The sequence below is a fragment of the Impatiens glandulifera genome, chromosome 3, assembly GCF_907164915.1.
Source record: "Impatiens glandulifera chromosome 3, dImpGla2.1, whole genome shotgun sequence".
Classification (NCBI taxonomy): domain Eukaryota; kingdom Viridiplantae; phylum Streptophyta; class Magnoliopsida; order Ericales; family Balsaminaceae; genus Impatiens; species Impatiens glandulifera.
In genome coordinates, this window is record NC_061864.1 from 23,418,355 (window position 1) to 23,444,526 (window position 26,172).

The 26,172-nt window shown below is 32.6% G+C and overlaps 3 protein-coding genes and 1 non-coding gene across 5 annotated transcripts; all 4 read left to right on the forward strand.

Moving 5' to 3' along the window:
• Positions 1–1,490: 1,490 nt before the first annotated feature.
• On the forward strand, positions 1,491–3,560 carry LOC124930021 (polygalacturonase-like). Its single transcript, XM_047470392.1, has 9 exons — positions 1,491–1,691; positions 1,914–2,042; positions 2,122–2,292; positions 2,382–2,402; positions 2,484–2,691; positions 2,783–2,864; positions 2,950–3,058; positions 3,130–3,246; positions 3,321–3,560. Exons 1-9 carry the CDS (start codon positions 1,491–1,493, stop codon positions 3,543–3,545), a joined length of 1,263 nt encoding a protein of 420 aa, XP_047326348.1. The 3' UTR covers positions 3,546–3,560.
• Positions 3,561–13,115: 9,555 nt separating this feature from the next.
• Positions 13,116–13,198, forward strand: TRNAY-GUA. Its single transcript is given in 2 exon segments — positions 13,116–13,152; positions 13,163–13,198. It is a non-coding gene; the product is annotated as a tRNA-Tyr (tRNA).
• Positions 13,199–16,031: 2,833 nt separating this feature from the next.
• LOC124931754 (serine/threonine protein phosphatase 2A 57 kDa regulatory subunit B' beta isoform-like) lies at positions 16,032–18,721 on the forward strand. Of its 2 annotated transcripts, XM_047472306.1 has the most exons (3): positions 16,032–16,226; positions 16,303–17,568; positions 18,155–18,721. In XM_047472306.1, the coding sequence occupies exons 2-3, from the start codon at positions 16,408–16,410 to the stop codon at positions 18,461–18,463; spliced, it is 1,470 nt and encodes a 489-aa protein (XP_047328262.1). In that variant the 5' UTR covers positions 16,032–16,226; positions 16,303–16,407; the 3' UTR covers positions 18,464–18,721. The 2 variants fall into 2 exon arrangements, with proteins under 2 accessions (XP_047328262.1, XP_047328261.1); XM_047472305.1 differs by having other exon boundaries at positions 16,032–17,568.
• Positions 18,722–21,060: 2,339 nt separating this feature from the next.
• Positions 21,061–22,276, forward strand: LOC124931755. Its single transcript, XM_047472307.1, has 4 exons — positions 21,061–21,392; positions 21,485–21,595; positions 21,889–21,957; positions 22,022–22,276. Exons 1-4 carry the CDS (start codon positions 21,237–21,239, stop codon positions 22,070–22,072), a joined length of 387 nt encoding a protein of 128 aa, XP_047328263.1. The 5' UTR covers positions 21,061–21,236; the 3' UTR covers positions 22,073–22,276.
• Positions 22,277–26,172: the final 3,896 nt, after the last annotated feature.

Sequence of the window (26,172 nt, forward strand, 5' to 3'; positions counted from 1 at the left end):
ACTCACAATCCGACCCAAGTATCAATTTACTCTCACATATATATTCAAATTAACCACAACTCTTGACCCGATAATCCGAACACTTTAAAAATTAAGCATTATTATTATATATATATATATATATATATATATATTTATTTACTTAATTTTTTAAACATAAAAGAGTTTAGTGTAATAGTTCAAGATGTAAGATTCAAATAATTTTAATTTGGTCACATTTTCAAATCTTATCGAAAACACATCTTTTAAAACTAAAATTAGAACAACTAATTTAATTTTTCACGTTTTTTTCTTTGTGGCTGGGGCAGCCCAAGGTTTAGGACCGTCACTTAGTTCCATAACTAAATAAGGTATTCCTTTGGAAAATAAAATATATTTATATTTTATTAATCCCTTTTTAAAAAAAATCATTTTTATAACCTTACACTCCCTAGATTATGATTTTAGGGTGGTATTTTGTTCCTGCTCCTCCCGTGAGAAAAATAACTTACAATACTCTCTAGCAAACTATTAATTAAGTCACCATAACCCAAACCTTAGTACTAATCTATATATGGAACATCACAAAATTTGTGATATTTATTGAGTTTGAGTTTGTTCTTGATTTTCAGGATGAGGTGAATAAGGTGATGACTATGAATCGAGGTCACACATTGACTTATACTGAATTTGTTTGTTTTTCTCACTATCGAAGCATATTTTATTCTTGGTGTTTTAACTTTTGATGGGAAAACATTTTCATTGATCTACAGTTAAACTGTAATAGACAATTACAAACAACAAGAATAGGAACAAGTTAATAAAAAAAAAAGAGTTCATAGAACTGTGCATCAAAGGAAATTAAAAAAAAAAAATCAACCAAGAGGCTAGCTCCTACACGTAAACTACTTATAGGGTTTACAAAATAAATCATGGAGACGAAGTTAAAAATAAGTTTAAGAATATATTTATAACTTATCGACAAAACAAGACGACAATGAAAGAAGAAAAAAACAAGTCTTAATTTCACTGTGGTTTTAAAATACATAAATATCTCAAAGTTCTTGTAACTATTTGATTTCCTTTTCAAACTGTGTTTGATAGTTCTCTTAACGAATTTTATCTTCTAACAAAAAATAGTTTAACTTAGTATATATATATGACTAAATACAATGCACGTGCACAATATCTATTTTTATTTGTTTGGGAAAACCCATATCTAGTTGACATAAAAATGTACAAATGACTAGGTTAGCAACCGCCTTTAAGGTAATCCTTTCGTTTAAACCACTCTATTGTGCCCATACTCCAAATTGTGGTTTTGTACACATCTTCCCTCCCATTACATTAATTCCTTTAATTTGTACAAACCAAACCCATTATATTAGCCCACACTTACATTCCTTATAAATAATATTCCATTCAATCTATCTTTCTATCTATACCACTACTTATTATAACTTATCTCTTCACTTTCACACTACTACTATATTTAGTCACCAAAAATAGTTATGGCAATGTCATATCTTCTTGTTGTTATCTTCTTTGCATCCCTTGTTTCGGGCGAAAGACCGTGGTCAGAGTTGGAACTCAATCGTAATGTGAACTCACTTGATTTGAATCCTATGAGAAGGGAACTTGCGTCTCCTACTAAAACATTTAGTGTTGATTCTTATGGAGCTAAGGGCGATGGAAGTCACGATGACACTGAGGTTATTATATATAGACCTGTTACAAAATATTATTATCTCGTGGCGATAACAATTTAGTGTTGGATATATGACATTTTATATTTTTAATATTTTATTAATAACAAGCTTAATACATTGTAAATGAAAAAAATTATTGTTTCTTTTGGCTTTTCATTCACCTTGCAAGGATTCTAGTGACTTAATTTGTTTAATTTAATGATATGTATGTTTGATTATGTTTAGGCATTTGCAATGGCTTGGAAAGGGGCGTGTTCCTCTACTACTAGCGCGATCCTAATGGTTCCCAAGAAGAGCTATTTGTTAAAACCGATAACCTTCTCGGGCCCTTGTAAATCTGTTGTTAATGTTCAGGTAACCTAATTTACTACATTAATCTTATAGATTCACGATGAACGATAGCTTGACAATGCAAGTGTTTTGGTTATGTAAGATTGTTGGAACCATTGAAGCATCGAATAATCGGGGAGACTACAAAGAAGTGAGCAATCGTCAATGGCTCATGTTTGAAAATGTGGAAAATCTTGTAGTCCAAGGCGGTGGAACCATCGATGGTAATGGCAAGATTTGGTGGCAGAATTCTTGCAAGATTAATGATGATCTTGTAAGACAAACAACTTTTTTTATTTTATTTTCAAGAAACCGAATTCAATGTATTGTTGATTAACATATTCTCATATTGAATTTTTGTAGGCTTGCAAGGATGCTCCTACGGTTTGTCCCTCATGCTAAAATGATTGTTTTATCTTGACCAATTTTAATTAAATAATGAAAGTGACATAATTGACCATGTAGGCATTGACCTTCCTCGGATGTAAGAACTTAGTCGTGAAGAATTTAAAGATCCAAAACGCGCAACAAATCCATGTTTCTTTTGAGAAATGTAGCAAAGTGGAAGCCTCTTCTCTCGCTATTTCTTCGCCCGAGAGCAGCCCCAATACCGATGGAATTCATGTCACAAATACTCAAAACATACAAATTTCCAATTGTGTCATTGCTACAGGTATATATAGATATTATCCCAATTAAAAAAGTAACTAAATTATAGTGATACAATTCGAGATATTATGATGTGTAACTTTTTCATCATTAAGGTGATGATTGCATCTCAATTGTAAGTGGATCACAACAAGTACAAGCCACTGGCATTACATGTGGACCTGGTCATGGAATAAGGTAAGAAACTTTCAAATAAAAGCTAATTAAATTCTCAATATTATTATTATAAATGAGGAATTTAAATAATTAGTGTATAATGTAGTATTGGAAGCTTAGGACAAGGAAATTCAGGAGCCTATGTTTCAGATGTGGTAGTGGATGGGGTTAAACTCATTCGAACTACTAATGGAGTTAGAATTAAGACTTGGCAGGTAATTTATTTGACTTACAAATTTACTTGTACAAAATTAGAAATTAAATTTTATTGATTTTGTAATCGTAGGGAGGATCCGGATCTGCAAGTAACATTAAGTTTCAAAACATTCAAATGATCGGAGTGTCTAATCCCATCATCATCGACCAAAACTATTGTGATCGTGAAAAGAAATGTAACCAAGAGGTATATATATACATTTATCTTCTTTGATAATTATAAATATAATTTAACTTTTAATTTTTTTTATTTCACTTAAGACTTCGGCAGTTCAAGTGAAGAATATTCTTTACAAGAATATACATGGGACGAGCGCATCTGTAGATGCGATTACATTAAACTGTAGTAAGAATTATCCGTGCGAACAGATCATGATGCAAAATGTCGTAATAGAGAAAGAAGATGGTTCTTCGGCCAAAGCTTCATGTATCAACGCCAAGTTTAGCGGATCTAGTGTGGTGTCACCTAATTGCAACCCTGTTTGAATACAAATCATAATAATCTAGCAAATGCTTGATTAAAGAATAAATTTATTGTTTAATTACATGTCATTATATTGTTAAATTATTTTCTAACATCTAAGTATAAGGAGACAAAGTGGGGATGCATTATATATTTTTTTAGTTTGTTGATAATAAGGTGGTGTATTTTTATTTATAAAATATATGGACAAGGTATATGGTTGTGAAGTTGTATTGTAGTTTGTATCATTTTAAATAATTGGAGAATAAGTTTTGAAAAATGATTAAGGAGAGGAAAGAAAACAATATTTTAATTTTATTATTATCATAATAAGTTAGGTACCCATCTTCAATTTTAAAATGTTTGTACCAGAAATTAAACTCAAAATTTTAATACTTTAGATAAAAAAAATTACTTAAACTTTTGTGATGAGTTAAGAAGAATGAAGTATATATATCCAATTTATTTGAAAAAGTAAGAATGTTAGAATTTTATTTATCTGTAAGCAAAGGATAATTCGAGTTAAATTTTAAATAATAAATTTAATACTAATCCGACCTTAGCTCAGTTAGTAGAGCGGAGAAGCGGAGTACTGTAGTATTTAGCTGGTATCCTTAGGTCACTAGTTTGAATCCGGTAGATTGGATTATTTTTCATGTTTTTTTTTTCGCTTCAATTTTGTTTCTTGTGAATATGAATATTATTTTGTTTACAACCAATATATTTGATAGAATTAATACAGATATCTTCTTACTTTTAACGATCAGAATGAGAGTCTAGGTAAGTAATAAGTGGTGATTCCAATATCTCAACTATGTGGGAAATTCTTTTTTTTCTTCTCTTTTAGCAATATTAGTATATCTGATAGAATTCATATACTTGCATTATTGTCTTTGAACAATCAAAGACGAGAGTTTAGGTGAACACACATTGATGATTTGAATGTCTCAACCTTGATAACTATAACAGGAAAATTATAAATAAAACGAGTAGATAAACGTATGTTTTGCCCTATTTAATATTAATTAGAGTAGCAAATAGTGAATTAAATTGAAAACATTAAGAAATTAAGGGGCTATGTTACATTTTTACTGTAATATTGTTTTTGGGGTAGCTGAACATAGATTCTGATGCAGCGTGCGTGGCTAGGATGAACCTTTATCAAGATTCGTTGATTCTTACGAATACCGAAAGTTGATAGATATTGAGGAAACCTCGTTTTCTGATTAATAATCTTCCCCTAACAAAGTGTTTTAAGATTCTTTTAAATACTCAAACCCTAGCTTGCAAAAGAAATAAACAACTTTTAATAAATTGCAAAAAAACACCCGAAACTAATAAAAATGCGATTTTGAGCTCCTAAACGTTTCCGCCCGAAAACACTAGGCAATCGTCGAAATCTGACACTTGCGAGATATTTTCGGATGCTGCAACTTTCGCATAAACGCCTCTTCGACTCGCACCGCATCATTCCCCCCAGGGTAGAAAAGATTCGTCCTCGAATCTGGAACCGCATCATCCTCATCAGAAGAAGACTCACCCACAAAAGGAACAAGATACTTCACATTGAACACATCAGAGGTACGCACATGGCTGGGAAGGCGTAAACGATAAGCATTGGGGTTGATCTTCTCCACAATCTCAACAGGACCAATCTTCTTAGCAGCAAGCTTGCTATATTCATGAGCTGGAAAACGATCCTTAGTCAGAATAGCCCACACAAAGTCACCAACTTCAAAATCAACAGCACGCCTTCTCGAATCAGCCTTCTCCTTGTACTTGGCAGTAGCAGCAACCAAGCGGTCATGAGTGGTCTGATGAACCTGAGCCAACTGACCAACAAAATCCGCAGCAGTGGAATGAGGACGCACCTTGCTGGGCAGCGCTAACAAATCAAGAGGAGCACGCGGAGACAGCCCGTAAATCACATGGAAAGGACTGAAATCAGTGGAGTGATTAACAGCATGATTGTGAGCAAACTCGGCCTGAGGCAGCTTCAGATCCCAAGCCTTAGGATGATCCCCAACTAAACTGCGCAGAAGGTTCCCCAAAGACCTATTAACAACTTCAGTTTGGCCATCAGTTTGCGGGTGATAGGCACTACTAAAATTCAGCTGAGTATTAACCAAACGCCAAAGACTCCTCCAAAAGTGATTCACAAAGCGAGTGTCCCGATCAGAAACTATGGAGGCAGGAAGTCCATGAAGGCGATACACATCCCTGAAATAAAGCTGTGCAACAGCCACAGCATCAGAGGTTTTCTTGCAGGGAATGAAATGAACCATCTTCGAGAATCGGTCAACCACCACAAAAATCGAATCAGAACCACGCTGGGTACGTGGCAGCCCAAGGACAAAATCCATACTGACATCAGACCATGGTTGAGTGGGAATAGGTAGAGGCAAGTATAACCCGACATTAGTCGAAGCGCCCTTAGCCAACTGACAAACACGACAACGAGCAACAAAACGCCCCACCTCTTTGCGCATCGAAGGCCAGAAATAAGAAGCTGCAAGAAGCTGGAAGGTACGATCACGCCCAACATGGCCTTCTTTGTGGAGTTCCTGAATCATCCTCAAACGCAGGCTGCAATCTGGAATGCACAGCTGCACACCGCGGAAAAGGAACCCATCCTTTTTTGGGGTAAGAAGGGCCGGGACAGCACAGGGACTAAGGCTTTCTCGAATGTGTCCCTTAACAGCAAGTCCTCCACCTGTCTACGCAACTCTTCATGTTCTTTGGGACTCATGCGGTAATGAGGACGGTTGGGTAGGGCAGCACCTGGAACCAAGTCAATGTGATGCTGGATATCACGCAAAGGAGGCAAGGCACAAGGCAGATTCTCAGGAAAAACATCTGCAAACTCATGTAACAGCGGCTGCACTGGAATAGGCACCTCAGAACTAGCACCACAGATAATCAGCGAACAAAATAGAGCAAACACCATGCCCGATTCGACCATGGCGGTCTGAAAAGGACCCCGAGACAACAAGGTGGTAGGGGGGCGCATGATGAGTGGGGGCAGCACCCTTCTTGGGCTGATTTGGCATCAACACAATCTTGGTACCATGAAATAAGAACGTGTAGGTATTAGCACGCCCATCATGTATAACAGAATGATCAAACTGCCAAGGGCGACCAAGTAAAAGGTGACAAGCATCCATATGAACCACATCACAATATACAACATCACGATAATGGGAACCAATGGAAAAATTAACAAGTACGCGCTTAGAAACTGTAACATCCATACCTTGACTCAGCCAGGACAGACGATAAGGCTTGGGGTGAGGTTCAGTGGACAGACCCAGCTTCGAAACTGCAACCTCAGAAATCACATTCTCACAACTCCCAGCATCAATGATGAAGGTGCAAACTTTGCCACCGATGGTACAAGTGGAATGGAACAGATTATTACGTAACCACTCGTTGTCAGGAGCACGAGGGGTTAAACATGATCGACGAATCACCAAAAGGGGGCCAACATCACCAGAAACATACTCCTCCGCTGCCTCATCATCATAAACATCATACACTGGCGCTGAATCTGAAGGAAGAGCAGAGTCAAGATCATCCACCTCAGTAAAAAGACCACGATTGGTGGACTTTGGGTTGCGACACTCTGCTTGGCGATGGCCAACTTCACCACAATTGAAACAACGCAAGCCACCGGGACGTCCCTGCGGGGGGGCTGTAGTGCCGCGAGGGGGGGCTGGGGTGGGATCGGCCGGCTGGGAAGAAGAACCAATGCCACTAGTGGGGACAACCTGTTTTCCAAAGCTACCCGAACCGCGCCTGGCTAGCTGTTTCTCAGCCTGTGAAGCACGCTGATGTGCCTCAGAAACAGTCAAGGGATCAAACATATTCAAAATATCCTGCAACTGGAGGCGAAGGCCACCAATATAACGAGAAACCAACTGGAGAGGGGACTCAGACAGGTCAACACGAGCCACAAAGGTGTAAAACTCAGTGGAATAGTCATCCACGGAACGAGAACCCTGACGAAGATTCTGGAACCGCTGGTACAGGTTACGTTCGTAATTATATGGTAGAAACGCAGCCCTAATATGCTTCCTGAATTTGTCCCAATTCGTGAGCTTTGCCTTACCATGACGAACACGTGTCTGTTTCAACTGCTGCCACCATGCTTGTGCACGACCATGTAAGCGGATCGTAACAAGGGGTACACGACGATCTGCAGGAACTTCCTTGAAATCCAGAATCTCTTCAACCTGAGAAAGCCAATCAATAAACTCTTCCGGTGATAGACTACCATCGAACTTAGGGATGTCCACCCTGAAAGCCTGCTCCCAGCGATGATTGGGGCGTTCAGGGGATCGATTCCGAAGACCACCGAGAGGGTTTTCATCTGTCATCGTAACATCATCTTCAGGGTGGTGCATGTGCATAGATGCATCCATCCGTTGCGTCAACCATTCAACCTGCCGCCTCAAATCGTCGTTATCACGGCGAAACTCAGCGTTTTCACGTCGCAACTCAGCAAGGTCACCATCATCAGCACCAGGGGTAGGGTTGCGCGGCTGTCTTCGGGGCGGCATACCTCAGGGTCGACTGGAAACTGATACCAACTGATGCAGCGTGCGTGGCTAGGATGAACCTTTATCAAGATTCGTTGATTCTTACGAATACCGAAAGTTGATAGATATTGAGGAAACATCGTTTTCTGATTAATAATCTTCCCCTAACAAAGTGTTTTAAGATTCTTTTAAATACTCAAACCCTAGCTTGCAAAAGAAATAAACAACTTTTAATAAATTGCAAAAAAACACCCGAAACTAATAAAAATGCGATTTTGAGCTCCTAAACGTTTCTGCCCGAAAACACTAGGCAATCGTCGAAATCTGACACTTGCGAGATATTTTCGGATGCTGCAACTTTCGCATAAACGCCTCTTCGACTCGCACCGCATCAGATTCACCCCTAACTACTTTTGCTCATTTATTTCTCTCAAGCCTCAAGTTTTCGAGTCATCCTCCATTTTTTTGAATCAATTTTAAGAAGCAAAATATTTTTTCTTATTCTCGTGGTTTAAGTTTGAACTTTGATCTTTTCCACAAGCTTCCTTTTTTTTATAAAATCAGTCTCGAACACATGAGAAAGATGCAATCGGATATCCTTTGTTCAAACCGTCAAGGAAATTATTGAGTTTCTTTTGAAATAATCGTTGAATGGATACTCTCATCTCATCTCGACTCGTGCTTATTTTTTAGTATCCATTTTTTGTTTCTTTTTTTAGAGTGATTTTGGTGATATTTCCTCACATTTTTCAAAAACAAATGATTATAAAAAAGAGGGTATACATATCCTTTTGAGAGAAGAATTATGTTGAATGTAGTTCAATGTTCAAAAATGTTGATTTTATCTTGGAAATGGCCATAGTGTTTTATTCGTGTTTTTTTAATGATTTAAAATATGCTTTTTACAATAGACGGGTTTACACTTGATGAGCATTAATTTTTTTCAATTTGTTTTAGGTTTGGACTACTTGTAATGTGTTATCAGTAATATACATCTTATATCGTGTCGGGTTTAAAGTAATTGTTTTTAAAAGACAACCAATCTTCTTTGTTGTGATATTCTTTTCTGTCATGAGAGGGTTGTATCTTAAGATTCTGCATCTGTCAATCTGGTTTGTCGGACAATCAATGTTTTCTTTTAGTGAAATTTGTTGGGTAACATTTGACTCCTACTAGGGTTTAGATATTTTGTATCGCGCTATCCTGGATAGTCGAATTATATCGTTTATTAATTATATTTATTAATATTATTTTCATATTAATATTTTTTGGATGACTTACAACACATTATGAGTGATATACGTCTTACACTACATCGTTATTTGGTTTTTATTTTGGATAGTTTACAACGCGTCATTGGGGATAAACGTCCTATACAACATCCTTGCTTGAATAGAAAGATGACCATTGCTTTTCGTTTTTATCTCTTTTAGCTTTGGTGGGTTGTATATGAAGACTATGTATCTACCAATCTAGTTGGTCGTGTTAGCTTTGTCATCTAATATTACAAGTTTTAGACTCGTAGTCCTTCTCTCTTGGTTTCCCAAATCCAAGAATTTGCCAAAATGGCTTGGATTGACTTTGTCATTTAGTCAATGTTTTGGATATTGTCGCGCTTTTTCGACGGACCGATTGCATTTGAACGCATTTTAAGATGAATAACACATTTGAACAAAACATGTATTGGACTTTGATAGTCATAGATATGGAACCTATTGTCACAACATTCTTGTGTAGAGTCAAAAGAATGAGAGCGAATCTCTTGCGTATAAAAATCTTTGGTATATGAACTCTAGGTTATTTGTCCAAAGAAGAAACCCGAGGTTGATTAAAACACTAGAAGAGTTTGATCCCAAACCAATTTTCTTTGTCGTTGCTATTTTTATATTTTTTTTGTTTTGTTTTAGGATTAAATATTTTATTCGCATTTCCCAAGAATGCCTCTAGTATTTGATATAAGGATTTATTTTTTTCCTTTTTTCTTTTCTTTTGTCATTTTTCAAAAAAGGATAATTGTCTTAATTTTTTTCATATTAAGAAAATGACAATTATGACCTGGTCTAATGAATAGACTACCTACGTATCTTTTGACAAAGAATCATGCCATTACGTAGTTCATGGCCATGAAACTCTTTTACTTTTGTTCGTGTTTTATTTTTTCCATTTTTATCTTGAAGATGCCCCTAGTGTTATTTTATTAGAAAATTACTTAGTATGAAAACTAGAGTTTTATTACCATTTATTATTTTGGTGATTTTTGGTTGTTGTTTTTCATTTATTTTTATAAGTGCCCTTAGTGTAAAATATAGAGTTTATTATTGTTATTGTTGTTATCATTTTTTTAATTAAGTTTATTGATGCACATATTTTAATAATTGATGTTAATGTATGCATATGCAAAAATACAACCATATGAAGGGTCAATTATTCCCAAATTATTCATCCATAGCATTTTCATACTTTCAAGTGTACCATTACTCAAGTACATGAATAAATTTTTTGCTTAGATTTTCTGAGAGATATTTCACTGTCTTTAGTGATTTACCTTGAATATTTGACTCGCTAGCTCAAGTAGACATTGAGATTCTTCTTCCACAAGAATCGTTCTGGAGTCTAGACTTTAGTCATGGTCTTGGGATTTGGAGTCATTGCTTATGATTAGGAGATCATGTCCTAATTTTATACTCAAGTTTTCTGGGAGATACTTCATCATCTTCCGTGATTTACCTTGAATGTTTAACTCACTAGATCAAGTAGACATTGAGATTCCTCTTCCACAAGAATCGTTATATAGTCTGAGCTTTAGTTACGGTCTCAGGACTTAGAGTCATTGCTTATTATCAAGAGATCGTGTCCTAATTTGAAGACCAATGAACGAGCACAAGCATCATCAATTTTAGATCAATATTTAACATCGTCAATTGTTTGAGTTGTTCTAAGATGTCATATGATAGCTTGTTAGAGGCACGTCAAAACTTTAATATGTCTCACATTGATGAAGGGCATCAACACTCGATTTTGTAATACCAAGTTAACATTTATCGCATGCTTTCTTATCCGCAATGCATTGCTCTATTTACATGGTTGGTTGTTCTAACTTCCCCTTTTGTTCGAATGAAATCAAAGATTCTTTAAAAGTATTTGATGAGGTTCTTTAAGTTTATTTTTCTTACCAAACGTATAAGACATATGGATGACAATGGGTACTCGTATACCCAATACTCATGGGTATCCGACGGTCAATGTCGAGTATTTTTAATTGGGGCCGGGTTTGGGGATTGGGGATTGGGGATGGGAATAGTAGAAGTTTAGCTGATTGGGTTCGGGGTCTAGGATGAACAGTGTGACAAACCCAAACTCGATACCTAACTCTATTAAAATTAATATATATATATATATATATATATATATTGTTAATGATGTGACTTTTCGGAGATATTTTCGGAGATACTTATGTTGTTGTGGTTAAAATATATATTTTCTTCAACCCATCGATTTCGGAGATGGGTACTTTCACTACCTGATGTGTAGGATACTCGTTGTCATCCTTAATAAGATATTGACGAGTGATGTACATTCTCGTCCTAGTATTTGATCTTTAATTGAACTTAAGTGATCTGAAGTTGTGGGGTTATGATCAAGAGATAATGTCTTGATTTTGAAGGTTGATGAATGGACGTGACCATCATAGATCATGTGTTCTTCCTTAACATCTTCCGAAATGAATGGCATCGAGCGTAGACAAACATCGCACGTTTTTAAATTGACACCCCCCCCAAACTCCCTTGGTTTCAGTTTGTTCTTACGGTTTAAGAAAAAACACGCTGGTTTGGATCGATTCACTTTGTTAAGAAATTTATTGTCTTACCTTCCTCTCAAATCTCATAAAATGAATGAGATGATCGCTCTTACAAGAGTTGCCTCACCCTAAAGTGAGACGAGGAACCGAATGTAGGATTTTACCAAAGCGTGACATAGATGGCTCAATAAAAAGTCTCCACCTAATTTAATTCTCGAGAAATTAAGAATAAAAAATTTCTGAAATTCTATTTTAAAGGTCCGATGTTTGGTGCGTGTGTGAAAGGGCATCGACGCTATGACCCACACATCCTAAACGAACGTTCTTTATTGCGAAACATTTGACATTTTCGAAACGTGAAGATCATTACACTTTGTTTGAATTCAAAACATATGATTGTCCATCTAAGGTTGTAGTCTACGTCTAAAATGGACTATGCCTATTCCGTTCCTAGAAATGAGTCTAGGATGTTCATAGTATTAGATGAGTTTGAAAATAGATGCGATATATAAAGCGAGATAACATAAAATAAGGCAGAAAATCCGAACTCGTCCAAATTATGATTTACAAGCACATAAATGTTAAGAAAAGTATTAGAAGTATGTAGGAATTTTTTTCGTCATTAATTGAGTTATGATATCACAAAGATGGTGAAGGTTAAGAAAAACTTCGCCCAAGTCCTAAAAATTGTGGAATTTTTATTTTTAATTAAGAAAAATGTTCTTAACCATTTTTCATTTTTTTTTAGATTTTTATAAAATATGTTAGGTTAAAAATGGAAAAAAGAAAAGAAAGTGTAATAAAAAAATGACAAAAGGGCCATAACAAAGGCTTGGGCACAAGTTTGGTTTCAACATCAAGCTCGGGAGCTGACTTGGATTGCTTTAGGTGGGTCAGTGGAGGTCTGAATCAATAGTCAGGCTGCTGGAGACTCGGGATAAGCTCAGGACATAGAAAGAGCTTTGGAAGATCCAAGACTGTGTTCGGAAAGTGCTCGACTAAGAGGATTATGGACATTTTAACAAGTTTAGTGGTAAAATTGAGGTTGTATAATTTACTTTCTGAATATTAGATATAGCAAAGGAATATCTTGTTTAAAATGCACAACCAGAATGAGAAACTCAAATATATATTTTTAATTCACTTTCTAATATATATATCCAATTTATTTGAAAAAGGTAAGAATGTTTGCATTTTATTTGTTTGTAAACTAAAAGAAATTAATGTTTATTATTAAATAGTAACAATATATCAATCCGACCTTAGCTCAGTTGGTAGAGCGGAGGACTGTAGTTTAGCTGTTATCCTTAGGTCACTGGTTCGAATCCGGTAGGTCGGAATTTCTTTTTCTTTTCTTGAATTTTAATTCTTTTAACTATGATTAAAAATAAAAACATGTTTGTATAACAATTGATGTTAACTTGTATATTTTGAGAAGAGGTATTCAAACCTTCAATAGGCATGGCAACCAAAAAAATATTGGCCATGAGATCAACCCAAGATTTGACATAATTGGTTGCTTCATGAGCCACATGGGTCCTAACCCAGATTCTAAATAGAATAGGTTTGATTTAGAAGATTTGGAAACTGTTGGACTTTGGGAATACCTTCTTTTGAACTCATTTGAAAGAACCATTAATTTTTGTACCACTCAAATTAGATACTTAGAATTTATCTAAAACATCATCTATTCTATCTCTTCATTATATATATTTTTTTAATGTCTTCACCTCATCCATAACGTTTCAATCATTCATTTTTTGTTTATTGTTGACCTCGTTTGTTATCATCGACTATTACAATTTCAAAGACAACAATTTTCCGTCATTAAACTAACTAAGCTAAAATGATAATTTATGGTCATATTCATTCTACTTTCTTTTTCACTTTTGTTATTTCTTTTCTATTTTATAATTTGTCTTTTGAGTCTTCAATCAAGTTTGTTCTCTAATTATATTATTTAAGTAAATTTTATCTTATTAGCAAAAAAAAGAAAACTCTCATATCATATACTTATATTTAAGAATTAATAATGTAAAAAAAGATAAAAATTATTTGATTGAATTTTTAAAAAGAAATATTAAATCAATGTATTTATTATTGAATGAATAAAAATAATAAATATTTTATCTTATTTATAAAATAATATAACTCAATTGCTATTTGAGGTGGACATATTTATCAAATGAACATTGAATTTAGAGTTTTTTTTTTCAAAATGGAATTTGAATTTTGAATTATCAAATGGGTCGAATTATCATAATTTTAACTTTTAAACTTTTTCCCTAAAAATGTGAAAAATTTGATGAAATGACCCTACTAATGGCCTTAATTCCAAAAAAGGCCCGCGCCCGATAATGTTTGCAAAATTGATTCTTTTGCTCTGTGAAAAGTCTTTTACCGCTCAATTACGAGAAATGTCATTCACGCATTTTCATCTAAAAAGTGTGAGTTGATTAACGCGTTTTAGATGAAAATGTGTGAATGATATATTTCTCGCATTTGATGTATTTCTCGCATTTGTAGTTTCCTTCCTCTTTTCCTTGGCTTCCTATCGTCTGAATTTAGTAAAGACGATGATAACTCGTCCTGCCCGTGATCTACGTCGCCGGTAACAATCTCCGGCGAGAAAACAAAGTCGTCTTCTACCTTAGGCGAAAAGCTGATCGTGGTTGGAAGAATTGATTTCCCAAGGGTTAGATCTTGTCCGAATATCCTCGGCAAAGCTTTTCTTTGTGCAGCGTGATAAGCTTTGAATTGAGATTTAACCAATTAAATGATACTCTAATCTTCTGGAGATGATCTCATCGAAAAACCCAATTCAACTACACCCGATTTGACAGGAATGAAAGCCACGGTCTGAAACTATGCCATCTTGGCTAAAAATGATCTGATTTGATAATGTTCTAATCAACCGTTAAGATCAAAAACTCAAATAGGTGGACCAGTATTAAACGATTGAGAAACTATGCCATCTTGGCTAAAAATGATCTGATTTGATAATGTTCTAATCAACCGTTAAGATCAAAAACTCAAATAGGTGGACCAGTATTAAACGATTGAGAAGGAATCGATGGTTTATCGAATGGAAAACAATAATACATGAAAATCAGATAGAACATCTGCAAATTAGAAAAAGAATCAAAACCCTACAGATCTATTATTATTATTATTATTATTATTATTATTATTATTATTATTATGTCTTCCTCTCCCTAAAGCAAATTTGTAACTTTTGAAGAATTTGTCTCCTTCGATGATTCAGATCTCCAATTTCACATCAAAATGCGAGAAATACATCAAATGCGAGAAATATACCAAATGCGAGAAATACCAAATACGAGAAATATATCATTCACGCATTTTATCTAAAACGCGTTAATCAACCCACGTTTTTTAGATGAAAATGCGTGAATGACATTTCTCGTAATTGAACGTTAAAATAGGTGCGCGAGGGGTATTACAGACTTTTCGCAGGGCAAAAATGCCCATTTTGCAAACATTATCAGGCGCGTGTCTTTTTTGGAATTAAGGCTATTAGTAAGGCCATTTCATCAAATTTCAAAAAAATGTTGTCTTCCTATCTTTTTTTGAAAATTAAAATCAACAATTTAGAACTTGCATGTAACTTGAAAAAAAAAACTTAATTTCAAATTTCAAATTGGTAGATCATACACACAAAAAAAAAATAAAAAAAATTATGTTTTAGTTTTATAAAAAACAAATTAAGATCAATTAGATTGTGAAGATTGTGTCACACAGATTGTGTCAAACATATTGTGTTAGGTCATTTCTTCCTTCAAATTCTTTATCCCACTCATTTCATAAAATATATATATATATATATATATATATATATATATATATATAGTTTAAAAGACATTAAAATTAAAATTATTTATATTAAACATTAATCTTACATAAAACTAATTTTACTTAAATTATCTAAAATATTATGATTAGTAAAATAATAAGATATACTCAAATTATTCTTCAAAATTTTTTCAATTCTATTTTAACTTATAAATTTTGGTTATACAATTGGAGTCATTTAGACTCAATTGTTAATTTAGGAAATTATGAGTTCCTAAATATTATCTTCTTCTTCCTTTTTGCTATATATTCGAAATTATATCTCAAATTCTCCATAGAAAAAAGGAAATTGTGAATCCCTTAAAATTCTCAAAAATAGCAGATTTGATTTACAATCTACAATCGTTACACGCACACTCCTCTTTCTCTCTCTAAAACTACGCTGCTTTTGCGGCGGATGATGATGATTCTTCCCGAGTCTTCGTAAATTGATCGAAAAAGTCTCTCGCCCGTCCGTCCAATTATCTCGGTCGATGATCAGGGCAAACAATCGGGTATACTATTTCTTCTGAAGATTTTCATTTATGCCCCAGATCTATCTCCATTCTTATGCAAAGATTACATATTTAGGTCAAGCTTTCGATTCTTCGATTCTATACATAATTTACACACCCTCTCTCGTACATACTCTACTCAACTCAACTCTCTAGTTCTAGGGTTTATTCAATCTTTGACATGTTTAACAAATTAATGAAGCGTGGCCAACGCAAAGGCTCCAAATCAAACGGTAATAATAATGATTCGGCTTATGGTAATCGGAATTCCGATTTGGTTTGGGCTTCTAACGTTGTTATTAAGCACGCATCTGCACCCGTCTCCGCTAAGGAACAACAGTTCAGTGGAGGTGGTGGAGCTACTGTAGTGATTCCTCCGGGGATCATTGAACCTCTACCTATGTTTAAGGATGTTCCTGCGTCGGAGCGGCAGAATTTATTTCATCGGAAGGTTCAGATTTGTTACTTTGAATTTGATTTCAATGATCCTTCAAAGATGGTTAAAGAAAAGGAACTGAAAAGACATGCTCTTGAAGAGCTTGTTGATTATGTACAGTCTGGTTCAGGGAAAATTACGGATGTTAATCAAGAAGAAATGGTGAAGATGATTTCTTTGAATATATTCCGTAGTTTACCACCAGCTTTTCATGAAAATACTGGTTCTGAAAACATTGAGCCTGAAGAAGATGAACCCTTTCTTGATCCATCTTGGATGCATTTACATATTGTGTATGAACTTCTACTCAGATACATTGTTTCTTCTGATACCGATACGAAGATTGCCAAACGATACATAAACCATTCGTTTGTTCTGAAACTAGTTGGTCTTTTCGATAGCGAAGATCCACGAGAGCGTGACTGTTTAAAATCTGTCCTCCATCGAATCTATGGGAAATTCATGGTTCATCGCCCGTTTATCAGGAAGACTATAACAAACATCTTCTATCGATTTATATATGAAACACAGAGACACAATGGTATTGGCGAGCTTCTTGAGATCCTTGGAAGTATTATAAACGGTTTTGCATTGCCGATGAAAGAAGAACACAAATTGTTCCTTGTTCGAGCTCTAATACCTCTCCACAAACCGAAATCTGTCACATTATATCATCATCAGCTTTCTTACTGCATTCTTCAGTTCGTTGAGAAGGATTGTAAACTTGCTGACACTGTTATAAGGGGTTTGTTGAAATATTGGCCTGTCATCAATTGCCAAAAGGAAACCCTTTTGCTTGGAGAGCTTGAGGAAGTGTTGGAGGCTACACAGTCTTCGGATTTCCAACGTTGTATGGTTCCACTTTTCAAACAGATTGCTCGATGTCTCAACAGCTCTCATTTTCAGGTGCTTATTCACTAAAATAACACTAAATATTGCTCAATTTGAAAATACTTACATTTTCAGGTGCTTAGGCCTTGTTCGATATTGGGTTATCTGGATCATCATTATGTTATTTCATAACCTTGTTCTGTATATATTATTGAAAAATTGGGTTATTTTGATAAAATAATGTGAAGGGTATACATATATAAAGATTGTTCCTAATACATTTTTTCATATTTGTTGATGATTTGAATGATCAATTGATGATGTGATAGAGGGTTAATAGCGAGTTATTTGATTGTGTTAAATCTCAAACAACTGAAGTCCCTTATCGAATAATATTATTGCATCATCAATTAAAATGCCCCATTTATTCTTATAAACATTCTTTCATTTCATTGCATATTTATACCCTTTAATATTTTTTACCCAATTTTCATAACCTACCTCAACAATTCCTAAAATTAGTTTTCAAACATAATCTGATCCAAATACATTTCCCAATCCATAGTTTTTTGAATCTAGGTATTTCCAAATGGGACAATTATATAGCTTGTTAGGTCTTGTTGTTGTTTAACTCTAGATGGCTTCTATGTTTAATTGATAGGTTGCTGAAAGAGCGCTCTTGTTTTGGAACAACGAGCATATAGTTACATTGATTGAACAGAACCGGAGGGTAATATTGCCGATTATTTTTGAGGCGATGGAGAAAAATGTTCGATCACATTGGAATCAGGCTGTTCATGTACTAACAGTTAATGTAAGGAAAATGTTCTTAGACATGGATGCTGAACTATTTGAAGATTGTCAGAAACAGTACGAGGTAAAAGAAAATATGGCGGAGGAAATGAAAGAGAGGAGGCAGTTAATATGGTTAAGATTGGAGGCAGCTGGAGACAGACGAGATGGTGAATGAAATGTCGATAAATAACACATTTCAAAAAGAGAAAAAAAAATTGTTACTCCATTTTTTTTAATGTTCTTCTTTGATCAATAGGCAAGTGGTAACTTAGAGACTTTTTTGATAATTTTATTTCTGATGTTTGATGTGTATTATCTTTTCTTTCTTCTTCTTTTTTTTGTATTTTTTTGGATATTGCTAATTAATTGTTGTTCAATTGGTTTATACAGGACTCATTTTTTTTAAAGAAATTATAGTCAAATAGAATTGTTATAATTTCGAGATTATGATGGAACCTATTTGTTTTATAGTTTAAGATGTATATTTTTTAAATGAGAGTATTTTTTTTTTTTTTTTTTTGTAAAGTTAGCATGTTTTTCAATTTATGGTATTTTTAGTGTCATTTGAAATGAAAATAATTGAGGTTGTTGTCTATGGTTGTTTTTAGGCCCTGGTTGTTTTATTATTAAACTCCCTATAAAAGACTTGTTTTGTTTCTTTGATTTAACATTAGTGGTAATACTGAAATCTAAACAAATACTACAGAAAAGTAATAATATTTGTACACACAAAAAAAAAATCAAAACTAAAAGAATTTATGAAATAAAACAAAATAAGCCTAACAAGGTAATTTAAATAGCTAAAATAGCCTAATATTTGCTGGAAAAATAATCAAAACTAGAACAATCTATCAGATAAAAAAAAAACAAGTTTTTTATAATCTAAATCCAAGAAAGTTATTTAAATAAAAATGTATATTGCTTTCAACATAATTTGATGGTAAACCACTTGGTACATACATAAAATTAGTGACAATATTTAAATCTAAACAAATACCCTAACAAAGTATGAATATTTATTATAAAAAAAAAAAAAATCAAAACTAAAAGAATCTATCAGGCATATATTGGTTTATCATTTGATTATGTTGAAAGCACTACTTGTTCCAGTTATTCAAATAATTTTCCTTTTATATTGATATTATAAAAAATAAAATTATTTAGTTAAAATACTTAAAATAAATAAATTATAAATAAAATAAAAAATATTTTAATTTATAAATTATTTAATTATATAAAACACATAGCAGTCTAAGTCTAATGCACCTTGTGGACAAATACAAATTTAAATTTGATGCCCTCTAATTTTTTTTTAATTAATAATTATACATTTTTTAATTAATATTTATATATAATATAAAATGAATAATATATTATAATGCAGAAATATATAAAAAAATTATATATATATATATATATATATATATTATATAATATATATTCAATATTAAAAAAAAATATGACTAATAATATAATATATAATTAATAATATTAAATTATAATTTGGGACTATAAAAGATATCTGAGTTAGGGCATTTTTATCAACTTCCCTATTTTGTATCCCTAAAAATAATATAAAATAATAATATCCTTATTTTAGAGAATCAAAATATAAATTATTCTACATCAACTTTCTTATCCTTATCTATATATCATTTAAATATTCATTAAAACAACTAACTTTTCAACCACCTCAACCACTTATTACTTATTCATATATATTTAAATATTCATTAAAACAAACAAATGAGTTACAGTTAGCCATGAAAGAGAAAATATATTATTTTATTATTTAGGGATGCTACAGTAATTCCTAAATATAAAGATTCAATGTTCATCATCCCTAAAAAATTATAAGAATAGAGAATTTGATAAAACATTTTTTTTACAAGTTTTATATTATTTATCTTCATAATAGAGATAGAACACATTTCAATGATTCTGTTATAAATGCCCTTATATAGATTTTTATGAGACTTTTTAATTTTTTAATTTTTTAATACTTCGTATACTTCCTCCTCTTTCTCTATATTATTCATAAATAATAATTTATTTAAATAAAATAATTTAATTTATTGTAAAATAAAATTTAAAATAAAATAAAATAAATATTAAAAAATATATACGAGTTAAATTTAATTTTTATTAATATAAAAATAAAAATTTAAATGAATACTAATTTAAATGAGATATATTTATAAATTAATTAATATTTTTTATTCAAATATATTTAATTTAATTTTATAGTATAATTATTTATTTATTTGAATTATTTAAAATTTAAATATTATATTAAATAATATGGTACTGTATATTATATTTGTATTTATATTGTGTTTTAATTTTTATTTTGACTTAGTTAATATAATTTTTTTAAATGAAATAATTTTATAATTTAATTTATATTAAAATAAAATTTAAAATGTAATTAAATAAATAATTAAATATTATATGTATATATATATTAATATTAAATTTTATTAATATAATATAAAATATTGAAGTAGAGAATAATTTTGATATTTATGATTAAGTTTTAAAATAAAAAATATAATTTTATTTTAATAACAAAAACAAATAAAATAAATAAAATTTGATTAGAGAATAAAGTATTTGTTAAGAAAATTTCAAAAGTATTTTAAAATTGTTAATATATATGTTTTATTATTTGGATATGAGTGATGGAGAAATGAAATAATTAGAAGTAGATTATACAAGAGAAGAGAAGATAAACAGAGCATAATAAAGTGTGGATTCCCCTTTTCTTCCAATCAATTTGATCCAAGTAAGCTTCATCGTCTTCTTCTGACCACCATATCGATCTCTATCTGTATATCATCTTCCTTTGTCTTCTTATCATCGCATAAGTAGAAACACACACACACACACAGAGTTTACAGAAAGAAAAATCGTGTTGCTGCGTAGAAACCCTAAAAGGTTCTTCTGCCATGTCGAAGAAAGGAGGAGGTGGAGGTGCCGCCTTACAGAAGGATGTTCCATGGAGAGCATCTCCTACGGTTAAACCCATCCCGAAGATTCATCATTCTCCACTTCTTCGTCTTCCCCAGACCCCTTATTCCGATTACGCCCTTTTAGTCATGAAGGTTGGTTGTTGTTGTTGTCTACTATTCTGTCAATTTTTTATCTTTTAGGGATTCTGATTAGTTCTGGTTGATTGAATCGAAATTTTTTGCAGGATTCGAATCCAATTGGAAGTGGGTTAGGTCATGAAGCAATAGTTGAAGGAGCTGGTCCTGAGTGCATTGTTCCAGGGCAGATGAAACCGATTAAAGTGCTTGGTTTGAAGGTTTGTTGGGTTTTTATTATCATCCTTAAAAGTTTCTTTTTAGAAGTTTTCCTGTTCTGTTGATTTTAGATCTTGTGTTTGATTTACCTGCCTCAAGAACTCTGTTTTTCACTGAGACTCCTTTAGCTGCCTAATGATTCATATATTTACTCATTTTGTTGAATTGGGTTGAATCAAATCAGATAATGAAAACTCTTCTTTTCATATTGATGAACTGTATTGTATCAATTAACATCAAAGTCCAAGTTTGAACACTTGATTAAGAATGGTTGTTTTGTGTGAAATTTGCATAGGTTTGGCCGATTCATGTTGACTTGAAGTTCATGGAACCAGTTGGTCGGGAGCTCAAATCGATAGGAAAGGTAACCCAACAGTTATTAGCATCATAATTTTCACTGGTCAATAATGTAATTTTTCTCTGTGCAGTTTATGGATTCAGCTGTGGAGCTTATGAACAAGTCATTCATAGACAACTGAAATAGCTCTTGTGTGGGGGTTTTCTATCTTCAACAACTCAAAACCGCGGCTATAATGAGAAGAATATTTCGAGTGTAAGAAGTTTGTTTACATACAGATTGACAAATTTATGGTTCCTTTCATAATTTGGAAAATTTGATGATGGTTCTGTACTGTAGTAGTAAATTTTGCTCAAATAAATCATTGAGACCCTATTGATCAATAGATTATTCGAATAAAAACAGCTCATATTGTCAAAATAAAGGATAAACATACACAAATAGATTAAACCTCATCGGCTCATCTCCAAAATTGCCAAACAAGAATACAACATCATATGATTGGAACTCTTAAGAATCTATCTTAAATTGGATCGATCTATGTTTGCCCTTTTTATTTGCATTATTGTGTCAATCTTTTTGAGCTTTTCTTTGTAAGCACTATTGAAGTGTCTGATCAAACACATATAAAGATCATCGACCAAAGGGACCTCGTCATGCCTCAACAATTGAGAGTTCTTGTTCTATTCTGATCTTCAACACAGGTGTCCCAATACTAATAATTCAAACAAAGTTTGAAACTCTCTCGGATATTTGCTTGTTGTTTGAAGCAGTTTTAATTTTGATTGTCTTGTTTATTTGAGATATTTAAAATAAGTCTAATATCGTCATATTTTGCATAATATGGTAATTAAATATCTTTAAATGATTTCTTCGAATTTGCGGAGTTGTCGTTTAGTTGTGTTATTTTAATTTCGCTGCTGTATTTTTAGAACTCCATAATGTTGAATATTGTCAATATGGACATTTAATTTCATATTGTCTGTGATTAATAGTCTAACTCTTTTTGGATTAACGTCCCATAATATTTAGATTCCTTTCGTGAAAAGTATGTATCTCAATGATGATGTATGATTAATCGATCGATATACAATGACGTCTTGTTAAAATTGTCTATCAAATTCACTCCCAATAACATTACCGGCTTCTCCTATTTCTACTAACAAGACATGTCATCTTGTTATAAAGCTTGCCAACAAATACAGCTCCTTGTTCAAATCAGTCTCATCTCGGAGCATTTGGATCTCCTACATCATTCTTCCAACATAAATGTGTCACTGAGACTTCAAAGAGAAACAAGTTATTGTATTGATATATGTCATTGTTTGTTTTGTTATATTGTTTCTTCCTTTAATGAGAATCTAAGAATCAACAAGCCTCTCATATTCTAACAATAAAACATGTAATATGGTTCTAAAGCTTACCACTAATACAAGAATAGTCGTTTTTCATGTGGGACAATATTATAATTTATTTGTTAATTAAGCTGTTGATGTATGATTTTTTGTTAGGTGTTAATGATTTTATTCAATATATTTTTTTGTTGTTATATGTGCATATAGAGGTAGAATCGATGACTCACCTATTTTTGCATTGTCGATGGATGACTGATATTTAGAATCTCTTGTGAAGTATGACCGAAATTTACTGGAGGATACCTGAGTTCTTAATAGCTGATGGAAAATTTTAATTGATGCGGCTAATATGACATGTTTATATTTTTTTTGGTAACCATCCTTATTATTTTATAGTGTACTTATAGTGTACTGTTTGATTGAAAAGAAATAATTGAACGTTTAATGACCGTAATCGTTCAATTTGTATAATTTATAATATTATTATTGCGACGATTTCTAAAGTTCGTTTGATAAAGTTAGTTAATTCGGTTGGAAAATTAATCGTCTTTCTTAAAGATCTAAGAGCTTGATAATATATTAGGTAACACGTTTATGTTTTTATTCTTATTTTCATGTTTTGTGCCTTTCTTTTTTCCTCTCCTATCATGTTTGAGTTGCTGCACATAAAAGACTTTCATAATTTTCATTATATATGAATCGTTTTCATGAAAAAAAAGAGCCATTTGCATATAGTAATATCTCAATCACTAAAAATAATATAGTCTCAAAAATTTGGGTCACGAGTTTAAATCCCCTACAATGTTCCTCTTTGAACCGTTGAGTAAAAAAAAATACAATATAATGAGTTCGGTCAATCTGTCTATATTTTTTTGGAGTACTGTTGATTACATTAATCTCATACATAAGGTTAAAACCCTAAACTATGAATTAAAATTGGGATCCCCACCCTATGCAAATCACACTCTGACTGAGCCGGCATGATATTTATAGATAATATTACGTTACAAAGACTAAATTACTCTAGGTCTAGTACGTTAATTCTAAGCTCTTTAACATGTAGATATAAAACACATACACAATCGTTTGTTTGTTTGACTATGGTTGGTTGATGAGGGAGTATAATGTCTAATACGCGTGACCCATTGTCGTGTTCAAGCTGGAATTGTAACATTTTTGTGCGGTTACTTTCAACTCAATTCTCTACTCTTGGTTTGTAAAGACACTTAAAGTCATTCCTCATCCCACCCATAAGAGTTAAAGAGGGCTGTCCCAAATAGCTCAACAAGAAGATTACTATATCAAAAAGTGCTACCTACACCATGGGCCAGGGTAAAGGCGATTGTGGGATTCAATCACGACCTCTGCAAAACTTATGACACAAGTGTTTCTCTAATTAGTTAATTATATGATAGTTAGGTTGGCATATCAATGAAATAAGTTAATTTTATGGTAGTATTTTTTTTAGGTTGGCATATCAATGAAATAAGTTAATTTTATGGTAGTATTTTTTTAAAAACAATAGTTAAATGTATATTAAAAATGATAAGTATCATTTAAGAAGATAACAACAAAATATGACATAAGAAAAAAAATCACAAAACATAAAAATAAGAAGAAAAAAAAAATACAAACACATTACCTAACATGTTATTGAGTTCGTAGATCTTCAAGAAGAACAATTAATTCTCAGACGAACTCTACCGTATTTTTAGAACGAAATTCAGAAATCATCTTAATAATAACATTATGAATGATGGACATTAGAAGACTAAGATCCTTAAAGGTTCAACAATTTTTCTCCAATGAGATAATCCACTAAAATATAATCGGATGATAACCCAAATATTTAGGCATGTCATATCAGTCGCTTCGATCTAAATTTTTCAGCAACTACCGAAAGACTTGTTAGGATTTGGATCCTCAAATCTAACCTATTTGAAATGCAAAAAAAAAAGAACATAAGAAGACACAAATTTATAGTGGTTCACTCAAATGAGTTACGTCCACTTCAACCACAACCATATTTCACTATGAAGAAGAAAAAATACAAAGTTTTTCTTATCTCACACTTTATATCTCTAGAACTATGTCTTATCATTGTAAACCCTTTGTTAGATTAAATTGTTAATCATTTCTTAGTATAAATAAGAAGTGAATCATGTTAAATTAATCTTGTGCAGATTAAAGAAAATCGAAAAATAAGATGTCCGACAGTTGATCATAATCGGTTTGTGATCAAGTTCGGTATTATATAAAAAGGAGATTCCGGTTTTTATCTCCAAATCGGTATTTCATACTTTGGTATTTTAGCTTCGGTATTATAAGAGAAACACGTAACCGATATTATATTCTTTCAGTAGTCTGGGAGTTTGACATTATATTGAAAGCACTTGTCTAGTATTTTATCTTCGGTATTATATTAGAAGCAAACGTCCGGTTATATATAGACTTCGGTTTTGTAATAAAGTGCCTCCGGTAGTTTGTAAAATCGGTATTTTATAAACACGTAACCAGTAGTTTGTAAAATCGGTATTTTACAAACACGACTCTGGTAGTTTGTGAAGTCGGTTTTGTTAAAACTCGTATTCGGTAGTTTGCATCTCCGATATTTTAAAAGAGACGCGTCCTGTTTTTTTGTGAGCTTCCAGTAGTTTATCCAAATCAGTTTTTAGATAAACGTAACCAATATTTTATCAATTCGGCATTATGTTAAACGTAACCGGTAATTCATCAATCCAGCTTTATACTAAGCGTACCTGGTAGTTTACTATTTCGGTGATACAAGGTATTTCCAAGTTTAGCTTTATGGACAAGCACCTTATTGTACCTGATCAATCTTATTTTCAGAATAAGCTTTCGGTTTGAGTAGTCTAACACCGCAACAGAATCAGATTTATGCAAGATTGCTATGAATCAAGTCAAG

Excerpts from the sequence above, each read along its gene's own strand:
- LOC124930021 (XM_047470392.1), top strand. The coding sequence starts at position 1,491 with ATGGCAATGTCATATCTTCTTGTTGTTATCTTCTTTGCATCCCTTGTT. Across the intron at positions 2,293-2,381 it reads GCAAGATTAATGATGATCTT|GCTTGCAAGGATGCTCCTAC; the intron begins GTAAGACAAACA and ends GAATTTTTGTAG. Across the intron at positions 2,692-2,782 it reads CAATTGTGTCATTGCTACAG|GTGATGATTGCATCTCAATT; the intron begins GTATATATAGAT and ends TTCATCATTAAG.
- LOC124931754 (XM_047472305.1), top strand. The coding sequence starts at position 16,408 with ATGTTTAACAAATTAATGAAGCGTGGCCAACGCAAAGGCTCCAAATCA. Across the intron at positions 17,569-18,154 it reads TCAACAGCTCTCATTTTCAG|GTTGCTGAAAGAGCGCTCTT; the intron begins GTGCTTATTCAC and ends TTTAATTGATAG.
- LOC124931755 (XM_047472307.1), top strand. The coding sequence starts at position 21,237 with ATGTCGAAGAAAGGAGGAGGTGGAGGTGCCGCCTTACAGAAGGATGTT. Across the intron at positions 21,393-21,484 it reads ACGCCCTTTTAGTCATGAAG|GATTCGAATCCAATTGGAAG; the intron begins GTTGGTTGTTGT and ends AATTTTTTGCAG. Across the intron at positions 21,958-22,021 it reads AGCTCAAATCGATAGGAAAG|TTTATGGATTCAGCTGTGGA; the intron begins GTAACCCAACAG and ends TTCTCTGTGCAG.